Source organism: Stenella coeruleoalba (assembly GCF_951394435.1).
Source record: "Stenella coeruleoalba genome assembly, chromosome: 7".
NCBI classification, from domain to species: Eukaryota; Metazoa; Chordata; class Mammalia; order Artiodactyla; family Delphinidae; genus Stenella; species Stenella coeruleoalba.
The window spans coordinates 96,968,915-96,994,594 of record NC_137153.1 but is presented as its reverse complement, the minus strand read 5'-3'; the positions used below and the strand labels follow the sequence as shown (position 1 = coordinate 96,994,594).

At 44.1% G+C, this 25,680-nt stretch overlaps 1 protein-coding gene and 1 long non-coding RNA gene across 13 annotated transcripts in view; one reads left to right on the top strand and one right to left on the bottom strand.

Moving 5' to 3' along the window:
• LOC307188716 overlaps nucleotides 1–17,697 on the top strand; it is a 230,469-nt gene extending 212,772 nt beyond the window's left edge. Inside the window, exons 5-6 of the long non-coding RNA XR_013829047.1 lie at nucleotides 13,265–13,334; nucleotides 16,406–17,697. This is a non-coding gene — a long non-coding RNA (uncharacterized lncRNA). The remainder of the gene's footprint in view (nucleotides 1–13,264; nucleotides 13,335–16,405) is intronic.
• Nucleotides 10,633–25,680, bottom strand: part of ZNF462 (zinc finger protein 462) — a 145,286-nt gene continuing 130,238 nt past the window's right edge. For all 12 annotated transcript variants that reach the window (XM_079926212.1, XM_079926207.1, XM_079926209.1 and 9 more), the window contains 3 exons: nucleotides 19,146–19,278; nucleotides 14,404–14,527; nucleotides 10,633–13,307 (listed from right to left, as the gene is read on the bottom strand). In XM_079926212.1, the coding sequence (XP_079782338.1) occupies nucleotides 13,100–13,307; nucleotides 14,404–14,527; nucleotides 19,146–19,278 (465 nt within the window). In that variant the 3' untranslated portion in view covers nucleotides 10,633–13,099. The remainder of the gene's footprint in view (nucleotides 13,308–14,403; nucleotides 14,528–19,145; nucleotides 19,279–25,680) is intronic.

Below are 25,680 nucleotides of genomic sequence, written 5' to 3'. Positions count from 1 at the left end.
TTCTGTATACTTTGTTTTTCTATGGGGAGAATGGGGATATTACACGGAAATTGGCAGGGTCGTAACAGCCCATATTTTAAGCTTGGTTATGAAAGGCTGGATACCCCGTGGGGCCTCGGGCCTCAAGGGATACTGTTTTTTCCACGGGTAATCAGCATTGGGTTTTAATGAAATCTGAACTGGGGTCCATTGGTAGCTCTGCCAGGAACCTCAGTATCCTAGACAGCAGGGTTCACTTGGGAAACACTATGGTGAGGCAGGGAGGCTTCCTCTGATGTGTTACTGAGGCAGAGGCTCCCACGGCCAAGAGCAGCTGTTTCTCCTGGTGCGTGCCTTCTCGCAGGTGGTCTCCAAATTGAACTATTGTCTGGAATTTGGTGAGAAAATCCCTTCCCAACAAGGGGATGGGGCACGCAGGCATGAACAGGAACTGGTGTGCAAAGGTAAAACTTCCTAGTAAGCAGCTGAGGGGTGTGGTGAATCATTTGGCTTTGGGCCATCCGTCCATCCATCCCTATTTCTATATGGGATTGGGAGGACAAGAGTCCGGGGAAATCAGAAAGCATAGGTGGCTCTGTATCTAGTAAAAAAAAAAAAAAAAGAAGTAGCTTTCCTAGCTGCCACGTCAAGGGTTACCCGAGGCTCCTCAGGGGAAATGACCAGGTGTCCAGGTGTCCTTTGGGAGACAGACAGGGTCCCGGGCCCCGTCAGTCCTCTCAGCCATCATCGTCTTGGGAGCCCTAAGTCCCCGTCAGGACTGGGGGCAGTCCTGCTTCCAGTGGCCCTCTCATATCGAGCAGGGTCCCGGTGGACTTTTCCATACAAGGGGCATTCGTTCTTCCAGTGGCCCTCCTGGCTGCATTAAAATAGGTCCCTTTTTGGTGGGGCAGTGTCTCTATTCCAGATTTTCTAGATCCCGCCCCTGCCATGGGCTTTTGCAAGGCAGGGGATGGGGGGTGGCGAAGTCGGGGAGGGTAACCCTGAGGTGCAGGAGATAGGGCTGCAGCTAGTAATTGTGCCCTGCATTGTTGCCCCCAGATCCTCTGTGCTTCCTCAACTCTATCTCTATCATTAAATACTCCAAAGACCAAGTCCATGAGCTGATTCATGGGAGGTTGGGGTCCCATAGCGGCCTTCTGTAATTTTCTCCTAATGTCTGGGGCAGATTGAGTGATATAATGGATATTTACGAGGACTTGCCTTTCGGGGGTGTCAGGATTAAAATTGTATACTTTCTAAAGACTTCCACCGGGCAGTCCTGGAAGAGGGCTGGATTCTCACCTGTTCCCTGTGTTACTTCTCTGACTTTGTCATAATTAACAGGCTTAACAACACGCCTTTTCATGCCTTCTGTGAGGCAAGTTATCATGTGGTTCTTGTGTTCGAGCCCTCTACCTCCCTGTTGGCAGTCCCAGTGGGGCTCCTGGTCAGGGATTGCATCCCCTCCTGTAAGGTAGATTATATGTCCTTGATTTTGGGCTGCCATTTCATTGCCATGTGCCCGGGCTGCCCCAAGGATCCGGCTTTTCTCTTCAAAGGTGCAGCAGTAGAAGGAGGACCTATGGGTCCCCCCGAGTAAGTTCATAGGACATCGTCAGCTTGGTGAATCCCTTCCACAAAGGGGTCCAACTGGAGTCCTCGGAAGAACATCCAGATTGCTCTTTGCAAGTAGCTAGGCCAGCCCTGGAAAAGGGGCGTGGCCTCTGTTGTTCCTCCATCGCCGGCTGGCACTTCCCTTAAGGGACACAGTTTGCTTTTGGGAGGTTTGCAGGTAGCCCTGCTTCGTGTAGTACTGGCAGGACTCACCTCTGGTAACGGAGGATACAGGACAGGGCTGGAGGGATAAGTGGTGGTATTTCCAGCAGCCCAGATGGGGCGCTAGGGGTAGACGGTCTGGAAGACTGTCTCCCCTCAGAATTGGGGAGGGTAGGAGTTCGAGGTTGTGGACCTCAAGAGGTCCACATAAGGGTATCATCTAAAATCAGATGGCCAGATCTCCTGGCCCCCTAGTTTGTACTGGGGCCATGCAGTATTGCAAAAGAAAATTAATTTCTCTTTTCTTAAGCCATCTTGTCTAAATTTACTCCAATTAGCTATGCATCCTAATGGGGAGTCCTTCGGGGTGCTTGTGGGGCTCCTGTAGGAGAAGAAGGTACTTTTAAGGGATGTGAGCCAGGTATACCTGGCAGGAGTTTTTTATTTTGTTTTTAAAAATTTTATTGAAGTATAGTTGATTTACAATGTGTTAGTTTCTGCTGTACAGCAAAGAGACCCAGTCATTCATATATATATTCTTTTTCATACTCTTTTCCATTATGGTTCATCATAGGATATTGAATATAGTTCCCTGTGCTCTACAGCAAGACCTTGTCGTCTGTCCATCCTATTCATAATAGTTTGCCTCTGCTCACCCCAAACTCCCAGTCCTTCCCTCCCCCTCGGCCCTTGGCAACCACAAGTCTGTTCTCTATGTCTGTGAGTCTGTTTCTGTTTCATAGATATGTTCATTTATGTCGTATTTTAGATTCCATATATAAGTGATATGGTATTTGTCGTTCTCTTTCTGACTTACTTTGCTTAGTATGATAATCTCTAGGTCCATCCATGTTGCTGCAAATGGCATTATTTCATTCTTCTTAATGGCTGAGAAATATAGTCCGTTATATATACGTGCCACATCTTCTTTATCCATTCTGTTGATGGACATTTAGGTTGTTTCCATGTCTTGGCTATTGTAAATAGTGCTGCAGTGAACATAGGGGTGCATGTATCTTTTCAAATTTTAGTTCTTTCTGGGTATATGCCCAGGAGTGGGATTGCTGGATCATATGGTAACTCTATTTTTAGTTTTGTAAGAAACCTCCATACTGTTTTCCATAGTGGCTACACCAATTTACATTCCCACCCACAGTGCAAGAGGGTTCCCTTTTCTCCACACCCTCTCCAACGTTTGTTATTTTTAGACTTCTTTTTTTTTTTTGGCTGCGTTGCGTCTTTGTTGCTGTGCGCGGGCTTCTCATTGCGGTGGCTTCTCTTGTTGTGGAGCACAGGCTCTAGGTGCACAGGCTTCAGTAGTTGTGTCTCGCGGGCTTAGTTGCTCTGCGGCATGTGGTATCTTCCCGGACCAGGGCTCGAACCCGTGTCCCCTGAGTTGGTAGGAGGATTCTTAACCACTGAGCCACCAGGGAAGCCCTAGACTTTTTAATGATGGCCATTCTGACCAGTGTGAGGTGATACCTCTTTGTGGTTTTGATTTGCATTTCTCTAATGATTAGCGATGGTGAGCGTGTTTTCATGTGCCTGTTGGCCATCTATATGTCATCTTTGGAGAAATGTCTGTTTAGGTCTTCTGCCAATTTTTGATTGGGTTGTTTGCTTTTTTTGTTATTGAGTTGTATGAGCTGTTTGTATATTTTGGAAATCTAGCCCTTGTCGGTTGCATCATTTGCAAATATTTTCTCCCAGTCCATAGGTTGTCTTTTCTTTTTGTTTATGGTTTCCTTTGCTGTGTAAAAGCTGGTAAGTTTGATTAGGTCCCATTTGTTTATTTTTGCTTTTATTTCTATTTTGCTTTTGTTTTTATTTCCTGGATCTTGGAACAGGGTCACGAACATTTGGATATATGGAACTTACCCCCATTTACCTTCCCTCTTACAAAACAGGTCCAGCTGCAAGATGGTATTGTAATTCAGTGACCCATTTTCTGGCCAGATCTCTTGGTCCCCTCGTTTGTATTGCGGCCATGCAGTATTGCAAAAGAAAATTAATTTCTCTTTTCTTAAACCACCTTGTCTAAATTCACTCCAACTAGCTATGCATCCTAACGGGGAGTCCTTCGGGGTGCTTGTAGTCACCCCCATTTTTTGTTAGGATGTTATGACGAGACAGGGATCTGTCATGATCAGTCAGGGGTCTGGCCAAATGGTAGTTGTCTGTGCTGGTGCTCTCCCAGTGTCCCTGATACCCCAAAAACATAAGAAGGGAGTGCACAGTTAGGGACTTCAGTGGATGGACCCCCTCAAGGGGGTGTTGCACAATTAAGTTCTGATGGCAGTGAAAGAGATGGTATAACTGGCCCAATCCGTGATGGCCCCTAACTCCAGGGTAGGGAATTCGGCAGAGGAGGTGTTTAATTAAGCAGGGAAAACTGGGCTTGTGGCATCCGGCCTTAAGAAAGGGTGTGTTGGCAAAGGCAGCAGTGAGATCCCTGTGAGCGGAAGTCTGCTTGTTCGGTGCACCTGAGGTGGCCCCTGGGTTAGTTACAGAGAGGAGTAAGAGCCAGCAGGAGGACCAGCAACCCGAGTCCCAAACCCTAAACCCTGCAGAGAGGGAGGGAGGAGACCTGGCCCTGAATGGGCTTCGTCATCCAGCAAAAGAGGAAAAGAAGCTGATAGAGCTGAAGGATAGGGCTGGAGCGCCACAGGCGATATGATGATACTAATACAAGGAAAAGTTCCCTGCAGGATGTGACCCTAGGGGGAGGTGGGTGGGGGAGGGATGGAGTGGGAGTTCGGGGTTAGCGGATGTAAACTGTTATATATAGGATGGATAAACAACAAGGTCCTACTGTACGGCACAGGGAACTATAGTCAATATCCCGTGATAAACTGTAATGGAAAAGAATGTCTATATGTGTGTAACCGAGTCACTTTGCTGTACAGCACAGATTGACACAACTTTGTAAATCAACTGTACTTCAATGAAAAAAAGATTAAAGGATGTGACCCTTATGATGATTAGCATAACAGTGTTGGATCAAACATCCAGTTGGGCGAAAATCAGCTGGGGACTCGGTAATAGTAGGTCTTGACCTGAGGGGAGGCTGAAGAGCGATACCTCTGCACGCTTGAAACAGAGGTGACACCCAGCCTGCTGGCACAGGCAGCAAGGGGGCCCAAGGACCCGTGGACAGCTGAAGAAGTTGCCGGAGTTTGAGACAGGGAGGAGGAGATTCCACTCTTAACCAGCTGTGCTATATTTATCTGCTATTTTCTGTGACAAAATTCTGTGAATTTTCATTTCGCAGAATGAAAATTCAGTCATGTTAATCAAATTTCAAGTTCTGTGGCCAAGCTCCTGCCTTGAGATGCCTCAAACGATTTGGCACCTGGGTTAGCATCAGAAAGCCCATCTGGGTAGAGTCTCCTCCCTGACCTGAATCTGAAAAGGCAGTGGGCGGCCATAGACCTGGACCCAGGCGATTTAGATAAGGTTTCCCTCCTTTCCTCTCTTTGCCCTTTGACGACCCCCTCCTCTTCTGGCCTCCATGACCGTTCCTTAAGCAACGTCTCCCCTTCCAAAATGCCCAGTAGCCTTCAGGCTGATGCCCTGTGCGGGACAGAGGACACAGAGGCAGGGCTTCCCGGCTGAACGGGCCCCTGGGAGCCAGGGGCCTGCGGAGTCTCGGATGGGCCCGGACCTGCAGCCGCAGTTTTCCAAACAGTCCCCTGGAGTAGGTTCTTTCAGCTTCAGGGAGAGGTCAGCGTTTCAATCTCATGTTTTCACACATCTTAAATGGATTTCAGAGGCCCTGGCGCTGCCGCTGCTTCTCTCTTTAAACAATGTGGTGAAGCCGCTGTAGCTTTGCTAGAGGCTGCATTCCTCCCACAGTGTGATGTGGTTTTTGGAAGTCATGCATGCAGTTAGCTAAACCAAACTAAGCTGCTTCATGAATGGGAGCAAACTCAAGAGAGCAATGGTGAATAGAAATAAGGCAAGTTTGCTTTCCACCCCTAATTCAAAAAGCCGGATAATTAAGTAGGCGGAGAAAGGAAGTGTCCCTTCTGATTCCAAGAGCTGACTCTCTCTCTTTCTCCATTTCCTTTCTTTACTAGGTAGTGGTGGCGGTGGTGGTGGTTTGTCTGTGTGTCTTGGGGTGAGAGGGGTGGGTATCGTAAGGGAAGTTCTAGTAAAAGATCTATTTCCCCGGATCCTCTGAGTAAGCTTTTTCTGTCATATGGAGAACATAATAACTGCTTCCAGTCCTGTTCAGCCGCCCTCCACTCAGCTCTCTTCTATCTGGCCCTCAGCAGCAGTTGCAAATCTTTAAGCTCTCTGCTGACTCGCCCCCATCTCTCACTCTGGATTCCACCTGGAAGCCGAGGTTCTACAGAATGAACTCAGTGCCCCCTGCACCTCCCGCCTGCAAAGGCACAGAGAGCACATTCCCTTTCCTCTTACTTCCCCTCTCAGGGGAGAAAGAGCCGCTCTTCTTTGCAAAGCCAGTTCCTCTACTGTGCCCTGGATCCCAACATGAATGAGCTTGTCAGTTACTCTGCAGCTGCCATTACTCCTTCGCTCCAGTGTAATGAACATGTCCACATCACTCGAACTCCGAAAAAAAGTCTTTCCTCGAACCTGCCTCCCGAGCCCCCCCTTGCCTGCCTGCTCTCGCCAGGGTGCATCTTGATCCAGTCATCTACCCACTTGTCACTGCCACACATCCCTGCCGCCACCGTCGCCAGTTCTGGCTTCTGCTCCCCCATCCCGTGGCTGGCCACCATTGATGCCTAATCTTCAGAGCCAGTGGACCTCCCCATCCATTTCCTGTTCACTTCTGGACAAGAGAGTAGGAGGAGGAGGATGGCCAAAGTGAGCTCTTGAGGGGGACTGTTGGTGTCAGTTCTCTGATGCTTTCCCAGAGAGCCGAGAGTTTCAGACAAAGACATTTTTCATCTACCGAGCTGCATATTTTTACTTAGATATTTTAAAAAGCAATCTCAAGCTCTGAAGGAAAATGTAACATTGATGCCAAATCAGATGGGAACTAACACTTGGTATCAACAGGAATATATTTGAATTTAAAAAGGCTAGCTGCATCTGACAGCAGTGTGTCTGAGACTCAAGTCGGAGTCGGAGTGGGGGTGGGGAAGAGAAGCGAAGAATCTTCAATAAATGTTTATTAAGACGGGGGATGGGTGGTAAATAGGGTGACCACCTATGACATGTAGGAAGTCAGGGGAGGCTTCATGTCAGAAGTTACACTTAGGCTGACTCTTAAAGGGACAGGTCATTTCCGGTAAAGAAAAGGAGTTCAATACTGGAGGCAGAGGGAGTGGCATGTACAGGGCAGGGTGTTTGGGGAAAAAAACCCTATTTCCAGGAAATGATGAGCACAGCACTTCGAAGCATCTTACGGTCCTTATGACCTAGTGTTGTCCCCTGTCAGACCCCTTGGCCCTGAGATTTGGATAGCTGCAAGGAAAGAGCACATCCTGTAGTAATTTTTGTTATGCTTCGGGCTGAAGACTCACTAAATGTATATGAGTAACCGATTTCTCCTATGCCTCCCTAAAACAAATGTGTGCTTTTAGACACAGAAGACATACTCAGTCAAGGCTGCCTTTCCCCAGAGTTGCCAGCAGCAACCCAGAGGTGGGGGCAAAGCCTTCACAACAGGAGCCTGACGGTCCAGCAAGCCCCAGCATCTTCAGGGGTAGTCACTTCTCCCACGTTGCATCTGTCCTCACCATTCGTGAGCTCTTGGAAGACAAGAGCCATGTCTGTTTGTTGTTACCTGGTGGCTAGCACCAAACATTTGCTCAAAAATATTGGTGACGTGCATGGGGGATGGGACCGGCATCCTGTGCTTTCTAAATAGAGGGTTTCTATCTCCCCTTCTGTTTCCAAGGAAACACTTCTGTAAGTTCCTGGTTGTGGTAGAGGTTGCCAGCTCATGAGTCCTTCCTGGGCACATTGGTAGACAAGACCACACACTTTCCAGCCCCTTGTGGGTTGGTGGGATGGTATGACCAGGTCTAGCCCATGAAGCAAGACTCGAAGTGATGTGTGCTACTTCCTGGATGAGGCATTTGAGTGGGTAGATCACCTCCAAGCTCTCAGCAATGACCCTAGGATTCATGTGTTAAGATGACAGCAACGTCAGATGGAGGAGCTTGGATTCCTGAGCCACTAGATGAAAGGGCATTCCCACTGACCCTCACTGCCAATCTGTGGAAGAATTAAACCTCTATGGTGCTAAGGAGTTGCCTTGTTGCAGCGCCTACCATGACTAATTTATCAGTATATTCTACTTCCTCTACATAAAACCAAGTGGGAGTATGGATTAGACATGAACGCAATAAAAACACTGTTCATTAAATATTTGATGGAGGCCATGAGAGAGGAATAGCTATGTTTTATAATGGACAAGTCGATTACATCACTTTCCTTTAGGAAAACACACAGAAGAAACTTCTTAACCTGCAGTTCTAGAAAAGGTGGAATGTCTCTTGAACATTCAATAATAAAAAGTTACTAAGAATGTGATTCTTGACTGAGCCGTTGTTTTGCCATGCCTCCCGGCAAGCTCAGAGCCAAGTATGTAGCTTATGCATGGTCTCATGGAATGCATTTTTGCCAATTCTCTACTATGATTTTGCTATTCAGTCATTTTCCCTTTAGGTCTTGATTTACCTAATTTTGTTTGCTCTAATTGTGTTTAATACACTCTGTAAGTCTCTTAACATCTTTCTTTTGTGAAGGAGATAAAAACAAGGACGTGTGAGAATCAAATTTTCAGAATGGGCTCTGGATGTAAGCCATTCTTAACACTGGTGAAGGCAGACAGTATAAATCGGCTTTGAGCTTAAAAATCAGTGCTGTAATTATAGTCCAGTAAAGATGTTTAAAAAAATATTTTGAAATGATTAGATTATGGATTGGCAGAAATTGAATATTCGAATGCAATAAGTTTAACTGGTTACATGATAATTTTGATTTGAGCTAGTTTCTGACAGTAATACTTGCCTGGTCAAATAATTTTAAAAAGCTAAAGTAGTTTGAATTCATCACTAAAAAGATCATATTAAAAGACAAAAAAATCCTTTTTGACCCACCTCCTAGAGAAATAGAAATAAAAACAAAAATAAACAAATGGGACCTAATGAAACGTCAAAGCTTTTGCACAGCAAAGGAAACCATAAACAAGACCAAAAGACAACCCTCAGAATGGGAGAAAATATTTGCAAATGAAGCAACTGACAAAGGATTAATCTCCAATATTTACAAGTAGCTCATGCAGCTCAACATCAAAAAAACAAACAACCCAATCCAAAAATGGGCAGAAGACCTAAACAGACATTTCTGCAAAGAAGATATACAGACTGCCAACAGACACATGAAAGGATGCTCAACATCATTAATCATTAGAGAAACGCAAATCAAAACTACAATGAGATATCATCTCACACCGGTCAGAATGGCCATCACCAAAAAATGTACAAACAATAAATGCTGGAAAGGGTGTAGAGAAAAGGGAACCCTTGCACTGTTGGTGGGAATGTAAATTGATACAGCCACTATGGAGAACAGTATGGAGGTTCCTTAATAAACAAAAAATAGAACTACCATACGACCCAGCAATCTCACTACTGGGCATATACCCTGAGAAAACCATAATTCAAAAAGAGTCATGTACCAAAATGTCCATTGCAGCTCTATTTACAATAGCCAGGACATGGAAGCAACCTAAGTGTCCATCAACAGATGAACGGATAAAGAAGATGTGGCACATTTATACAATGGAATATTACTCAGCCATAAAAAGGAACGAAACTGAGTTATTTGTAGTGCGGTGGATGGACCTAGAGACTGTCATACAGAGTGAAGTAAGTCAGAAAGAGAAAAACAAATACCGTATGCTAACACATATATATGGAATCTAGAAAAAAAAATGTCATGAAGAACCTAGGGGTAAGACAGGAATAAAGACGCAGACCTACTAGAGCATGGGCTTGAGGATATGGGGAGGGGGAAGGGTAAGCTGTGACAAAATGAGAGAGTGGCATGGACATATATCCACTACCAAACATAAAATAGATGGCTAGTGGGAAGCAGCCGCATAGCACAGGGAGATCAGCTTGGTGCTTTGTGACCACCTAGAGGGGTGGGATAGGGAAGGTGGGAGGGAGGGAGATGCCAGAGGGAAGAGATATGGGGACATATGTATATGTATAGCTGATAACAAAGCAGAACACACCATTGTAAAGCAATTATACTCCAATAAAGATGTTTAAAAAAAAAAGACAAAAAAAATCAGTGCTGTTGATTTTAATTTACCCTTCTTCCAGGTTTCATGACTATTAATTTTCCCTTTGATTTATAACAGGGTAGCTCAAAGAATAAGTTAATGACGGTAATTACCGGTGCAGGATGCATAGTAAGATAGTTTGTGGCAGTGGCTGTGACTTGCAGTTAGAGGAAAATAACTGTGCTCACGGGTTCAGGGTTCCCAGATGATGTTCAGTCACTGGCATTTCCTCCTTCTGAAGCTTCACACACCACTTTAACATTTTTGATGGAAAACATTCATTCCCTCCATAAAATTCCCCCAGTTGGTTATAAATAGCTGATGGAGAAATATTAACATTTTAAAATTCCAGCTCACACCTCACCTTAAATTTACCTTTGCTTTTCGTAACGGTTTAGATTTAATGGCTTGAAATATCTCTCACGTACATGCATTGAAAGGCAATGCTATATAATTTCTACATTTCATATCTGTAGTCATATCTGTAAATGATTTACAACAGATGCACATAGACACATGTGAAAAAAATTCTTTATTAATTTCTCACATTTCATTACAAAATGTATGTTGCAAACAACTTTGAATAACCTACTTGTGTGTTTTTTGTTGTTTTTTAAACCCCTTGGCTTCAAGAACTCAGGATCTCCCTATCTTTTATCAAGTACTGGGAAATACTGATTTTATTGGAGTCAATAGGTTATCATTTTGCTATTTATTTTCTTCTCTCAAGCTCTGAAAAAAAATGTCCTCTGTATAAATTAAACAAAAAAAGTTGTAAATTCTATGTCATTACAGTCAACAGAATTATAATAATGCATCCAAAATGTGCGGCCACAAAATATCAGGTATATGTTTGAAAAAAGAAAAAAAAAAATGACATTCTAGCCTTGTTAAAAGGATAATGGTCCCATATTTTTATTAACAGGTTAGCAAAACAAAATCCAATGGATTACAATATTTACATGTTATTTGAAAAATAAAGTAGTGATAAAAGCATGTCACAAATATTTTCTTTTTTTTTTCTTTTTTTCTTTCTTTTTTTTCTTTTTTTTTTTTGTTTGTTTTTTGGTAACCATTACAAACACCCAATCCAGGTATGGAACTGTTTAGTACATTTGAAATGAGGCCAATTAAAAACAAATATGGACACAAAATGAATCTTTGTCTAGATAGTTCACACTTTCCCTTTTTCTGGTTTCCACATGATGGCCCCCATCCCTAAAAAAAAAAAATTAAAACAAACGCCCTACAAATAAAAATTCTTAACAGCAAGAAAGTAAAAGAACAACATGCTTTTCAAGTAAGCACTTATTCCACAAATGCAATATCTTTCCATGGATTTTATTTGAAGCTGTGTGGGACACTGTCATCTCAGCAATTCCCCTTCCCTTTCTCCCCCCCTCCCCCAACCCTTCCAAGTAAAAAAAAAAAAACAAAACATGAAAACCAAAGGACTCACACACATACACACACACACATGCTCACGCACACATCCAAGCTCACACGCACACAGGCTTCTAAAACCTAAGATTCAAGGAAAGTTCTACTTTTTGGAACGAAACCCTTTGTTCACAATCAATCAGAACGTATTATAAATGTAGACTTAGATTTAGTCTAAGCTGCTCCCTCCTGAAAAAGCTAATATGGGGAAACAGAGCAGCTGGCAGCTAGATTAAAGAAAAAAAAAAAGTAGTTCTCCAGGCTCCTTGTAGGATATAAGTATTTCGTGAACACTCTCACCAAAGGGATGGGATTCGAGCACATCCCCTTGTCCCGCAAAATAAATGAGAATCCCCCCGCCCCCAAAAAACACAATGCAAACAAAAACAGAACACAGATTTAAAATCACACACAAAAGCCAGCCCATCCTAACAGGAATTATTTGTGTGAGACAGATAATGTGTAAAATTTGACAGCAACAAAAGGGTGAAGAGGACTTCCTCGTCTGGCCCACAAGCTGCATAGCTGTGCCGAAAAGTTTGGTTCTTTAGTTAAATTAAAAAAAAAAAAAAAGTTCTTTGTTATTTCCATGTTTAAAATAAAAACGTTCCTATTCACAAAAAACTAAATCTCCCTTGCCCCCAAATCAAAACAACAACAACGCACACAAAAAAAACAATTTATATGAAAAACTGAATTGTGCTGTGTTTGTAACACTCAAACTGATAGAAGAGAAACGTGTGGCAAACAAACCTCCACAGTCACCTTGAAATTAGCTCACATGAAATCTACCAAATTCTAAATTATAGTTGAACACTAATAAACAGCTTACCTGGAATAAAGGATAATTCACAAACATTTATCTAATAATTAAAGTCTGTTTCTTTTTTTTGTTTTGTTTTTTACTAAAATAATTAAAAAAATCACAGTATTTTAAGAAATAAAACCCACGTGGGGATTTTAAGCACAATTTGTGTTCCTTTCTTTAAAACTCTTTTTTTTTTTTCTCCATTCACCATCTTGCCCAGCAGTTCTCTCTACATTTAACCACAATGACGACAGGTAGTACTGACAAATGCAGAGAATTCCCTTGGTTAAGTTTGAGGTACTAGGAAACAGGTGACTGTTTTATGCAAAGCAGTTTTTTTGTTTTGTTTTTTGTTTTTTTGTTTGTTTTTTCCCAAAGCGGCTGCAGTTAGGTCTTGAAAAAGCTTAACGTATTAAAACTAGAAAAACGCACCAAAAGTTGTGCGTCAAAAAGTTGTTCCCCTAAGAGAAGTCTTCTACTGTCACGGAGCTTCTGTTTCCACATACTGTCCAAGACCACCATAGCGCACACGTGTGCAAGGGAGGTGCTTCGTATTCCGCAACAACTGAAACTTCCACGATGAAGATCCGGAAGGAAAGATGTAGTGATGGAAAAGGAGCCACATATTCCAACCATTTAAATAACTTTAATTTACATACTCACTCACACAGGTACCAGTGCTTTGAAAATAGATTGTTCAGTCCTAAAAAGCAGCTTTGTTCTGTCTTCTTTTCTGTCCCCCCCTTCTCAGCCCAAGCTGGCCCTCCCACTTTTTTTCATCACGGTTCAAGTAAGAGGTGATTAAGAATTTCACCAAACGCTTATTCTTTTTTGGCCTCTGCATTCTCCAGGAGAGATTTGTCAGCAGCTACTACACAGATGGCTACTGGTTCATTCTTTAGGGAAAAGTCTATCCCGATTGCTTCGTCATCTTCCTTCTCCTCTATAGAGGGCACCTTAATACTGTCCTCCATGCTATCTTTCAGGTGGATTTCTTCTTGGCTCACCAGCTTGGTGTCATTCAACGCCCTGGGAAAACATTCATGGTAGTGAAGGGTGAGTATATATATATATATTTTTTTCTAGTTAAACAAAAAACATTCATGTCCTTATTTCTCTGATCCTAAAAAGGCCTTGGGGTCTTACAAGTATGACTGAACTGTGAGTGACTTATCCTTGCTACCTGTTATGCTTAGGCCATATATTTCTGGCATCTTAACAAAAAGTTGAACCTATAAAAATATCCATTATCATACTATGTTTTGATTATACCATGCTTTGATTCCAGATCAACATAATTATTTTATGTTCCCTCCTGTACTGGGAACAATATAAATCATAAGCGGTCATAGCAAGAACTGCCTTAAGCTCAGACCCATCAGAGGAACCTAGAAGCTTGGAGATTTGCTATATTTATTCGGACTAAACGAGCAACTCAGGTATTAAAGATTTAATGGATAGGTCCAGAAACAAATCATAGAAACAACAAAAAGCAAAAACCTGAAGATGGGACCCATGTCCTGGGGAGCTTAGTTACAGTCTCTGAAGTTTAGATGCTTCACGTTTCTGGGCATTTTCTGCTGGAAGGACCAACTCCTAGGTTCTCCCAGCGTCTGCTGGGCTCTAAGTGCCTTATCTAGGGGACAATTTCATGTTCAAGGATCTTATGAGTGCTCTACAGGTATGCTCCCACCTACCTGGGAGGCAGGCAGAAGCGGGCTCTGTCCCCGAGGCAGAGCATTGAAGGCACCAAGAGGTGCGTGGGAAGGTTCAAGGCCACTCAGGGAATGAGTCATCACAGAGGCAGGAACAGAAGCCAGATCTTTGGACCCCGGTCCACGCTCTATCAGAGAACGTCATGCTAATGAAAGCTGAAGGGACACGGGCTGGAGAGAGCGCTACACTTCTACACGAGGGCTGGAGCGGGCTCTGTCATTCGTAAAGATGATCTTTCCTCCTTTGCCTTGTGTCTGGGTGACCATTTAAAAACCAGCGGAAAGGTAGAGACCCAGTTCGTTACCACTGCCTCTCCTCCCATGCCCGGAAGTGTGACACAGAGGGGTCTATGTACTGTCAGGAGAAACCACCACCTCGCACGATGGGCGAAGGCCTTCATGGGACTTACATGCCGTGTCTCAGCACGTGCCTTTCCCACTCAGAGCCCTGGGAAAACGCCCGTCCGCAAAATTCACATGGAAAACGCTTCTCAGTGTTGATAGCAGCCCCACGGTCGGAAAATCTCATCAGATCTGTGAGGAGAAAGCAGAAGTGTTACCTGTGTGCCGGGGAGCGGGCAGAAGAGAAGTCAACATCCATTAGGAAACCTCGTCTCCTACCTTCCGTCCCAAAGCCATTCAGTGAAACCAATTTCCAGATTCCTTACTCTTTCTCCTACTGGCTTTTCACCAAAGGATATTTCTTGAAACTCTCTCAAGAACTGTTCCTGTGGTTCCCGAGCCCCAGGTGTCCTCACTTCTCCTCACCTCCCAGTTGCTTCCATCACAAATAACCTGGGTCTGTCTTGCCTGAAGAACCCATTCTGTTCATTCCAATGGCATCTGAGCATTTTTTTCCCTATCAAATCTCTCCCTTCTGTGATGCTCTGTATCAGTGCCTCAAGTTTAGCATGTATTCATTTTCTATTTGACACAAGTTTATCTCCACTCACTAAAAAAGCACCAGATCAGGAAAAGCGTGGTAAGACCTCGAGGCTTCGACACATTCCAAGGAAGGCCGAGGACTCACGACTGGTGGTCATCTGCCATGGATATCAGAATCAACACCTCCCAGGGTGACTGTGAGCACTGAATGAGATCTGTAAGCAAAGAACCTAGCAGGAGTGAGTCCCGGGCATCAGGGAGTCTGGAATGTGAAAGCGTGTCCTCAGCTAGTAAGGGCTCCTGGCCAGCTGCCCGGCATCTATGCCTCAATCGGGGGGGGGGGGGGGGTGGTGGTGTGTGTGTGTGTGTGTGTGTGTGTGTGTGTGTGTGTGTGTGTGTGTGTGTGTGTGTGTTTTTTGGGGGGGAAGGGCTGTGTTGGGTCTTTGTTGCCGCATGCAGGCTTTCTCTAGTTGTGGCGAGCAGGGGCTACTCTTCGTTGCAGTGTGCGGGCTTCTCATTGCGGTCGCTTCTCTTGTTGCGGAGCATGGGCTCTAGGCGTATGGGCTTCAGTAGTTGTGGCGCACGGGCTTCAGTAGTTGTGGCTTGCGGGCTCTAGAGGACAGTCTCAGTAGTTGTGGTGCACGGGCTTAGTTGCTCCGCGGCATGTGGGATCTTCCCAGACCAGGGCTTGAACCCGTGTCCGTGCGTTGGCAGGCGGATTCTTAACCGCTGAGCCACCGGAGAAGTCCAATTGGTGTATTCTTGAACATGGGGATATGCACACGTTTCTGGATAGCTCTGTTGTTAACATCAAATGTTGACTGTCGTTTTATTTCCTCCACGGCCCTGGGCACACGTGAGTGGTCTGATAAACGTGGACTGGCTGGCTAATTGTTTAGAGGCCACGCCTCCTGGCAAACTCAAAGACGAGAGCTTATATGGCCTTTGTGCTATCCTGAGCCCCAAGCCCACACGTCTTTGATCATACCACAGAGGGCCAGATCTTTACGTGCATAATAAATAGCAGGACCTAGACGGCTCTGCAGCCACGCTGCAGTGAGGGCAGCACACGGGGACGTGTTGATCATCTCTGCGTATCTGATCGCTGTGTGTCTGTACCTACAAGATGTTACAGGAGGATGGCTCCTGGTTGAAACACTCCGTCTGATAAAAATCCTCAGGATGACGTTAACAGGCTAGGTGTCTCTACGCTGCCTTCACCTTCAGCACAAAAAGCTCTGTGAATGGGGCCAGTTTTAACAAAAGATGAAACATTTTCTCACAAATTAAGAAGATCACCACACAAGCCATTAAAAATAATTGCACAGACTACCTTCCTTGATTCTTTTCATTGGAAATGAGACAGCACCATCTGCCCTGCGCATTAATTCCTTAGCAGGGATTATCTTGGGCAAGAAATCAGCAGAATGCCTTCCTAACTCCTCCCAGCTGCATAATGAGAGGGGGTGGGGAGGGTCCTGCTTGGGTTCATGTTGATTTCTTCACGCCTGGTTTCTCCTCTTTCAGATTCCCTCTGAGCTGCCTTCTGAGGCAGGACCTGCAATGTGGCCACAGTCAGTCCCCTCCCTGGTTCTCGTGCTGGGAAAGGACGCTGGGAACGGGGTGGCTCCAAGGATGTGAGCCCCCCGACTGAGCGCCCGATGAGCACCCACACTGCCAACGCGGGGCCTGCCCCTGGCACACGCACTCGCTTACCCTTAGGCAACATGAAACCAGCCACCTATTCTTTCCGAGGGCTCATGCTGTTTCATCCTCAAAGGAGGAGGCCAGTCATTACCTGTCACACACCAAATGGCTCTCCATTAGCCCGAGAGCTGCGCTAAAGCCACCTCCCCTCTCCACTCCTGGAAGACAGGACGTCTGGCAAAAACGCCCCGAGGCTATTGTGTGCCGGTTCTTCTGGTTGGCAAGAATACACCTGATGGTGGAAAATTGATTCAAAGGCAACGAAACAAAGGAGGCTGTTCTTTCAAGGATCGGTCGAGGGGTACGGGAAGGTTTTGGCTGGTAATTCCCATTAACGTTACTAGAAGTGACTCATGTAATTCCCCCACCCGCTGAGAGAGGAATACAGGCTTCTCCACCCCAAGATTTTTTCCCCCATGCTGTTAAGGCTCATGAATGTGGATGCTAAACTTCCCAGGGACAGGCGATCAGACACCATGAAGTTCTTTCCAGGCAAACAGAGCTGGTCTGATGCCACAGTGCCCATGCGAGGGGGCGGCCAGGCTGGGCAAGGGAACGTGCTTGGTGCTCTCACAGCCAACTGCCATTTAGTTTAGAGGCGTCACAGGGGAGGGGAGGACTAAAGGGGGTTCTTGCCTCTGCAGTACTTACAACCTGTAAAATCATGTGTGCTCGGCTCTAGAGATTAAAACGTCATGGTACCCAACGAGGACTAATTCATTTCCTGGAGAGGAACGGTAGGGCACAGAGCACCATGAAGAAAAGGAGCCCGTGTCCCCTCTGTCACAAGCATCCTCTTCCAGAGAACTCTGGAAACAGTGCACAGACGCTAAAGAATTCATCACTAAGAACATATTTGTGAAATGCTAAAAAAAATAAATAAAGGAAAAGAAAATTTAAAAACCATGCTTCTCAGATCACAGCCATTTTCCTTGTAAGAAACAGATTACTGCAGCCCCTCCTAATAAAAGTTGTAACATGACAAGGTCAATCAGTCTATTTGGCGTGGGTGTTCTATTTATCCATTTCCCGCGGGCATGGGGGTTCAGGAGCCAAACTGGATCCCCACTCAGCAAACCCGTGGTCTCCTACTACGGCAGAGGTAAAAGATGGTGGGCAAGGGGATGGGGCTGGAAGTCAGGGCAAGTCAGGAAGAAGAACAGGGAGAACCGCAGGGGGAACGGCCACCAAGTCGGCTTTCTTAGGCTTGCAGACTGACCAAGCAAGAAAAGCCAAGAAATTCCGCAAAAGTGCCCCTTAGAGTGAGGCCCTAAGGGCCACTGGACTGACAGAATTCAGGGGCAGGTTCCCTTCAATGAGGATCACCCCGCTGTCCAAAGGGTAGGGGAGATGGTGTGTAGTGTAAAAGACGTTTTGCCTTTGGAGCCAGAAGACTTAGACTCAACCTCCAGTGGTTTTTTTTTTAAACTTTGAACAAGCTCTTAAGTATCCCGGGCCTTTGTTTCCCCATTTGTAAAAATGGCAATAATACCATCTACATTGCAGGGTTTTATCATTATTATTAGCTGGTTACTATGTTCTAGGACTAACGTTTGTCTGCTATCTCATTTAAGATTTACGCAACCCTAGGAAGTGACACTGTTATTAGGATGATGAATGCATAAAGAGAGAAAATAATTTACCCAAAGTCATATAACCAACAAGTAGCGCGACTGGGAGCCAAATCCAGGCAGACCAACTACAGAGCCTCTAACGTTATGTAACGTTAAGGATAAAAGGTATAAAACCCACGAGCGCCGGGCCTGGCACGTCAGGATGCTCAGTAATGGCAACTAGTACCCTTCTTCTCATCACTGCGATGATGTCTATCACATTTATTTCTCAGGTCTAGGTTATCCATGTGCTTTTGATAAATCTGCAATAACTAAAGTAAGATATCCCAACCTATATCCTTTACGTAGAGTCTTGGGTTTTCCACAAGATTCTATGTTGAGCAATATAGAATACCAACTCTAGATCATGTAAACGTATGTCTACAACTAAATATACTTTGAAAAACTTCACTTTGAAAATAATGATAGACTCACAGAAACTCATACAAAAATACCACAAAACCTTTCCCTGTAAACACAGCCGAATAAAAGCCCCTGGTCTCTCTCTCTCTCTCTTTACAAAGCAAAAGCAGTAGCAAGGGGGTAAGAGGAGGACCGTGCAGGACACATGGAGAGAACTCAAGCCCCCTGCAGCTCCCCCCAGCCCAGCAGAAGCAATTTGAAATAAGCGTTCAATTGGAAGCTCATTTACATTCCTCAGTAGCTTTTACAGGACCATCCATCTTGCTGTCTGTCCTTACTCTGCAGATTCCCAAGATACCAGTTTTCCTGAATAAAAAACCAATCATTGCCACGTATTTTTTACCGAATGTACTTCCTGGGAGTTTCTAGAGCTGGTACTAGTTTACAGAACACAGCCCCTGGTGTGTTTCTTAAGTCAGTCCATTCCTTCTGTTGCCCCTACAACAACCTTCTGCCTCCCCTTGTATCTCAGCACGGCCGGGCTGGGTGCCAGCTGGGGCTCAGGGGGCAGGGGAGGGACCTACCTCTGCCGTCAGCCTTGCTGTTCATTTCTTCTTCCTTGTCCTCCTCGTCACTGCTGGAGCTCTCCATCTTCTCCTTCATCTGTTCCAGCTGATCCAAGTTAACTCGTCCAACCAGCTCAAAGTTACGGCTTACCTGAAACAGACCCAAACAGAGAGTGGAATCACAAACCGCAGCTGAATGCGGTTCTCCCCGGAGGACAGAACTTCCCGCCGTCATTTTCCTGTGGGTGTGCTTTTAGAGCCAGGACCAGATAACCCCAGTGCCTAAGAGGTCCTTTCTTCACGCTGACTCTCTCAGAGGTGTACCTGCCGTTTACTTCCACATTCATTTTCACCGGACCTTCCTTACCAAATTCAGTAAGAAGCGTGAGCTACCGTCAGCAGAAAATCAAAAGCATCGTGAAGCCCGGGGTGTAGAACAGGTGTCCACTAAACATTTCTGGAGTTGAATCCAAGGATGTACCTTCTGTAAACTACCCAAATTGTGGTTTCCTTCCCCCTTCTGGGAATGTGGCCTTTTCTGATTTTGGCTTTTGGAAACATGTATTAGAAGTGTCATACACGCATATTTATGAAGTTATGTTTCTGGAGGTGAAGTGACTGTAAGTAACTTGAAGACTAGCAGTCACAACATTTCCACCATGAGCCTATCAAGCTGGAGGGCTATGGGCTGTCCTAGCTTTGACCAAACGACAGCTATTCGATTCCTAACTCTGGTTTAGATGTAAGACAATAATATTGGTACTGTTTAGTGTTACTACTGTTTCTGAAGCTGACCACAGCCTATTCATCACAGCTGGGGATTATCTGAGAAAAATCTGGATGACAAATCCCTAAAAACCCTTTTAAAGTGTTAACTATGGCTGATTTTTGTTTACATAAAACGTGGTTAGGATAATGTGGGAATCCAAACTGTCTTCAAAATATCATCCAAGAGAAATAAAAATCCACCCTGAGAAAACTCTGTAAGGACATTCTGTTTGGGGTTCTCATGTCAATGGTAGTACAAGATGCAACCTCTTCAATTAATCTATTTTCAGAACTTCTTCAGTTGCATGTGTAGAATTACCAGCAACGACAGCACAGGAGTCTAGCCAACAAAACGACTCAAACCAATACAGTGATGGGTTCCGTGCTTCCCCCGTGGGGACCAGGGAAGGGGCCCATGGAGATAAATAAGACCCGGTTCTAGCCTCCAGAGGCTCAGAGTTTAGTTGAGGAGGGAAGACAGACTTCATTACTGAGACTCCAAGGCAGATTTCCATAGCTGCTACAGGAGAGAGAGAGAGTAATGAGGGCGCAGGAGAGGACAGGGAGAATTTACAAGACAGTTCCAAAATATTCCCTGGGACCAGCCTGGAACAAAGATGTGCTGAGCACCACCAATTCCATATGCCTGGCAGATGGAAACATCATCATCAACTGTGACAAATGCGAGAGAAAGAGCCTCAGAGCATCAGGGCCAACAGACAGTGCTGTGAAAAAGCTTAACACCGCCCCCATCACATCATGTTGGGGGTCGGCCGCGTTGAAAAGGAGCAAGAACCCTCGGGATGAAAGCTCTCTTAAAGCAAGAGAAACAATCCACTGAATGAAATCCATGAAATCAGTTGACTTGGAAAACAACTCAGCATGAGGGTGGAAAAGACCTCTTCGTCCCTCTCAGCACTAAACCCTCAGAGAAGGCGAATTCCTGTTCTGCTCATGAAGAAAAGTTTTAAAAACGAATAGCCTAAGGCGAAGAGGAGGAAGTCAAGTTGGAATCTTTCTTCCTCTCTGAGTTCACGGTATCAGCCGGCAAAGGACTTCTGAACAAAGTACCTTCCCAATTAGGGCTTTATCTATTTACTATCCTCACTCCTACCGACCTATGCAGATTTTTAAAAATTTATAACACAGACCTGAGCGCAAGTTTCGGGTTCGCCGTGAACCATGAGACTCCGGGCAAATTACTGAACATAAGTGTCCTCAGTGTCCTTGTTTGTAAAAGGGGGCCGGCATAGTATCCGAAACACAATAAACAGTTCACCAAATTGTGGTTCCCTCCCCTTCTGGGAATGTGGCCTTTTCCGATTTTGGCTTTTGGAAGCACATGTAAGTGTGGTAAGTGCATATTTATGAAGTTATGTTTCACCACAAAGTCTACATTTTAATCAAATAGCATTTATGACAAATATGTGAATAAAAGTTTTCTGGGTTGCCAGTTTTTTTCAGGAAAAGGAGGCAAGATTCCAACTGGCCTAATTTCAAAATATGCAAAGAAACAATATTTTGAAATGATCAGTACTTTAAAAGGCAGCCTTTTCCAATAGCTTTCTCCCCGCTTCAGCCAGGGCAACTATAAGCATGTAGAAGGGGCAGGAGAGGTGGGCATTGCCAGCAAACAAAAAGAAACGAAACCAAGAAAGGCCAAAAAACAATCCTCAAACATCTTTAATCCAGCAGTTTGCATTCATTCATTCATTCAGGACTCCCAGGGGCCCTGCTGTATGCCAGGCCCTGTGCCTATCAAGGAACTCACAGTGACAGAAGGAGATCTGTCACCAAACCAAATGTTATTTTTTCTTTTCCTCCTTCCTGTTTCTTTTCCTTTTACAGGAAAACTGTTAGCATTTTGGATTCTGCACAATTTTATGAGTACATGACATTTTCATGGTATAACGTTCACCCGGGGCTCACCGAGGATTTATCTGTCCTGAAGATTTCTAAAATCTTTGTTTAAAAATAAAAATGAAAAATTTTGCTATGTAATTAGAGGATTTTAAATTAAAAACTCTTTATAGGGTTGAGTTCTTACTATACTTTAAATCTCGAAACCAGCAATCCAGGGTTAATCTTCATACAAAAGGAAGACTCCTTGCTGCACTTCTGAGCCACCGTCTCTTTCCTGTATTAGTGCAAGGCCCTTCCCTCCCTCCCTGCCGACTTCCCAGCGTCCATTCTCACCACCTCTTGCATCTAACCTCCAGGGTGGTCTGACTGAGTGATTTTTTTTTTAAAAAATTATATCTGCTCATGTCAGACTCCACTTGCCCTGAGGATGAAACCCCAATTTCTTACTGGGCTTTACATGTCCCCCCGACTATCATCTTACCCCCTGGCCCACCCTGCCCTCACACTGACTGCCCTTTGCTCCCACCACCCTGAGCTTATTGAGGTCTCTGGAACAGGCCAAGCTCTTGACTTTGTGCCTCTCTCCGCAGAGGCTATGTCCTCTGTGTGAAATTCTCTCAAGCCTGCCTCGCTCACATGGTGTGTCGTCTCCTCAGCCTTCCAGCATCGCTCCAATGTCACTGTATCTGGGGGACCTTCCCTCAACACCTCCTAGGTTAAATATCCTTGCCCTAGGCTACCACAGCACCCTCCCCTCCCCTTTCATAACTCAGTGACTGTACAGCCGAGGGGACTAGATTCAATACCTTGTAATAACCTATATATGTATGTAGAACTGAATCACTTTGCTGTACATCCGAAACTAACAAACACTGTAAATCAACAATGGTGCGATTAAAAAAACCCTCAGAAATTAACTGTTTCTGGCCCACCTGCCCAACAGAACTGCAGACTCCATGAAGACAAACACCCTGCAGCTTATTCACAGCCAGATCTACACTGGCCAGTGCAGTGTCCAGATTAGAGCAGGCATGGTTCTCACCTCTTGGATACTGGGTGTCTGCATTTTCATTTATTATATTTTTCTGTACTATAAATGTTTACAAAGAAAAACTAGAAAACAGAAAAAACTCATTTAAAATCCAACGACCTACATGAAGAACCTAGGGGTAAGACGGGAATAAAGACACAGACCTACTAGAGCATGGACTTGAGGATATGGGGAGGGGGAAGGGTAAGCTGTGACAAAGTGAGAGAGTGGCATGGACATATATCCACTACCAAACGTAAAATAGATAGCTAGTGGGAAGTAGCCGCACAGCACAGGGATATCAGCTAGGTGGTTTGTGACTACCTAGAGGGGTGGGATAGGGAGGGTGGGATAGGGAGGGTGGGAGGGAGGGAGACCCAAGAGGGAAGAGATATGGGAACATATGTATATGTATAACTGAGTCACTTTGTTATAAAGCAGAAACTAACACACCACTGTAAAGCAATTATACTCCAATAAAGATATTAAAAAAATAAAAAAAATAAAATCCAACGACCTATACATAATACCTGTGAACAAGTAGTTACATTTCTGTATTCCTGTTCTCTATTCACAGGTGATTTACAGTGCTGCTTTTCGATGCATGGTACGGCATAAATATCAATCTCTGTATACATCCTTTTTTTTTTTTTTTTTTTTTTTTTTGCGGTACGCGGGCCTCTCACTGTTGTGGCCTCTCCCATTGTGGAGCACAGGCTCCGGACGCACAGGCTCAGCGGCCATGGCTCACGGGCCCAGCCGTTCTATGGCATGTGGGATCTTCCTGGACCGGGTCACGAACCCGTATCCCCTGCATCGGCAGGCGGACTCTCAACCACTGCGCCACCAGGGAAGCCCTATACATCCATTTTTAATCACCACATAATCCTTCGTTAAGTAGATATATTATAGTTTACTTGACTCTTCCCATGTGAGTCTACCTTTGGTTATTTCTGGCTTTTCACTATTAAAAATGCAACAATAAGCCTTATTATATACAAACCTTTCTTTCATGTTTAGTTTTAGCCATGGCAATCAGGGAAGAAAAATAAATAAAAGGAATCCAAATTAGAAAAGGAGAAGTAAAACTGTCACTGTTTGCAGAAGACATGATACTATACATAGAAAGTCATAAAGATGCTACCGGTAACTACTAGAGCTCATCAATGAATTCGGTAAAATTTCAGGATACAAAATTAATACACAGAAATCTAGCATTTCTATACACTAGAAATGTGTATAGTGATCTATACACTAGATCTTTTTTCTGAAAGATCAGAAAAAGAAATTAAGGAAACAATTTCACTTACCAGCACATTAAAAAAGAATAAAATACCTAGGAATAAACCTTCCTAAAGAGACAAAAGACCTGTACTCTGAAAACTATAAGACACTGATGAAAAACTGAAGATGACACAAACAGATGGAAAGATATACCACATTCTTGGATTGGAAGAATCAATATTGTCAAAATGACTATACTACTCAAGGCAATCTACAGATTCAGTGCAATCCCTATCAAATTACCAATGGCACAGAACTAGAACAAAAAATTTTTTTAATTTGTATGGAAACACAAAAGACCCCACCTGAATAGCCAAAACAATCCTGAGAAAGAAAAATGGAGCTGGAAGAATTACACTCCCTGACTTCAAACTATAGTACAAAGCTACAGTTATCAAAACACATTTTTGTTCTGGCATAAAAATAGAAATATAGATCAATGGAACAGGATAGAAAGCTCAGAAATAAACACACACACCTATGGTCAATTAATCTACAACAAAGGAGACAAGAACATATGATGGAGAAAAGACAGTCTCTTCAATACTGCACAGCTACATGTAAACATTCTCTAACACCACACAAAAAAAATAAACTCAAAATGGATTAAAGACCAAAATTTAAGACTGGATACTGTAAAACTCTTAGAGGAAAAAACAGGCAGAACACACTTTGACATAAATTGCAGCAATATCTTTTTGGATCCGTCTCCTAGAGTAATGAAAATAAAAACAGAAACAAATGAGACCTAATTAAACTTAAAAGCTTTTGCACAGCAAAGGAAACCATAAACAAAACAAAAAGACAACCCACAGAATGGGAGAAAATATCTGCAAATGAAGCAACTGACAAGGGATTAATCTCCAAAGTATACAAACAGCTCATGCAGCTCAGTAACAAAAAAAAACAAACAACCCAATCAAAAAATGGGCAGAAGATCTAAATAGACATTTCTCCAAAGAAGACATGCAGATGGCCAAAAAACACATGAAAAGATACTCAAATTCACTAGTTATTAGAGAAATGCAAATCAAAGCCACAATGACGAATTACCTCACACCAGTGAGAATGGCCATCATCAAATAATCAAATAATAATATAATAATAATATTATATTAAATAAATATAATAACCAACAATAAATGCTGGAGAGGGTGTGGAGAAAAGGGAACCCTCCTACACTGTTGGTAGGAATGTAAACTGGTACAACCACTATGGAGAACAGTATGGCGGGTCCTTTAAAAACTAAAAATAGAACTATTGTATGAGTCAGCAATCCCACTCCTGGGCATATACCCAGAGAAAACTATAATTCGAAAAGATACATTCACCCTAATATTCATTGCAGCACTATTTACAATAGCCAAGACATGGAAACAATCTAGATGTCCAACGACAGATGAATGGATAAAGAAGATGTGGTATAGGGACTTCCCTGGTGGGCCAGTGGGTAAAACTCAGTGCTCCCAATGCAGGGGGCCCAGGTTTGATCCCTGGTCAGGGAACTAGATACCGCATGCATGCCACAACTAAGAGTCCACGTGCCGCAACTAAGAAGCCCGCATGCCTCAACTAAAGATCCCACATGCTGCAACGAAGATCCTGTGT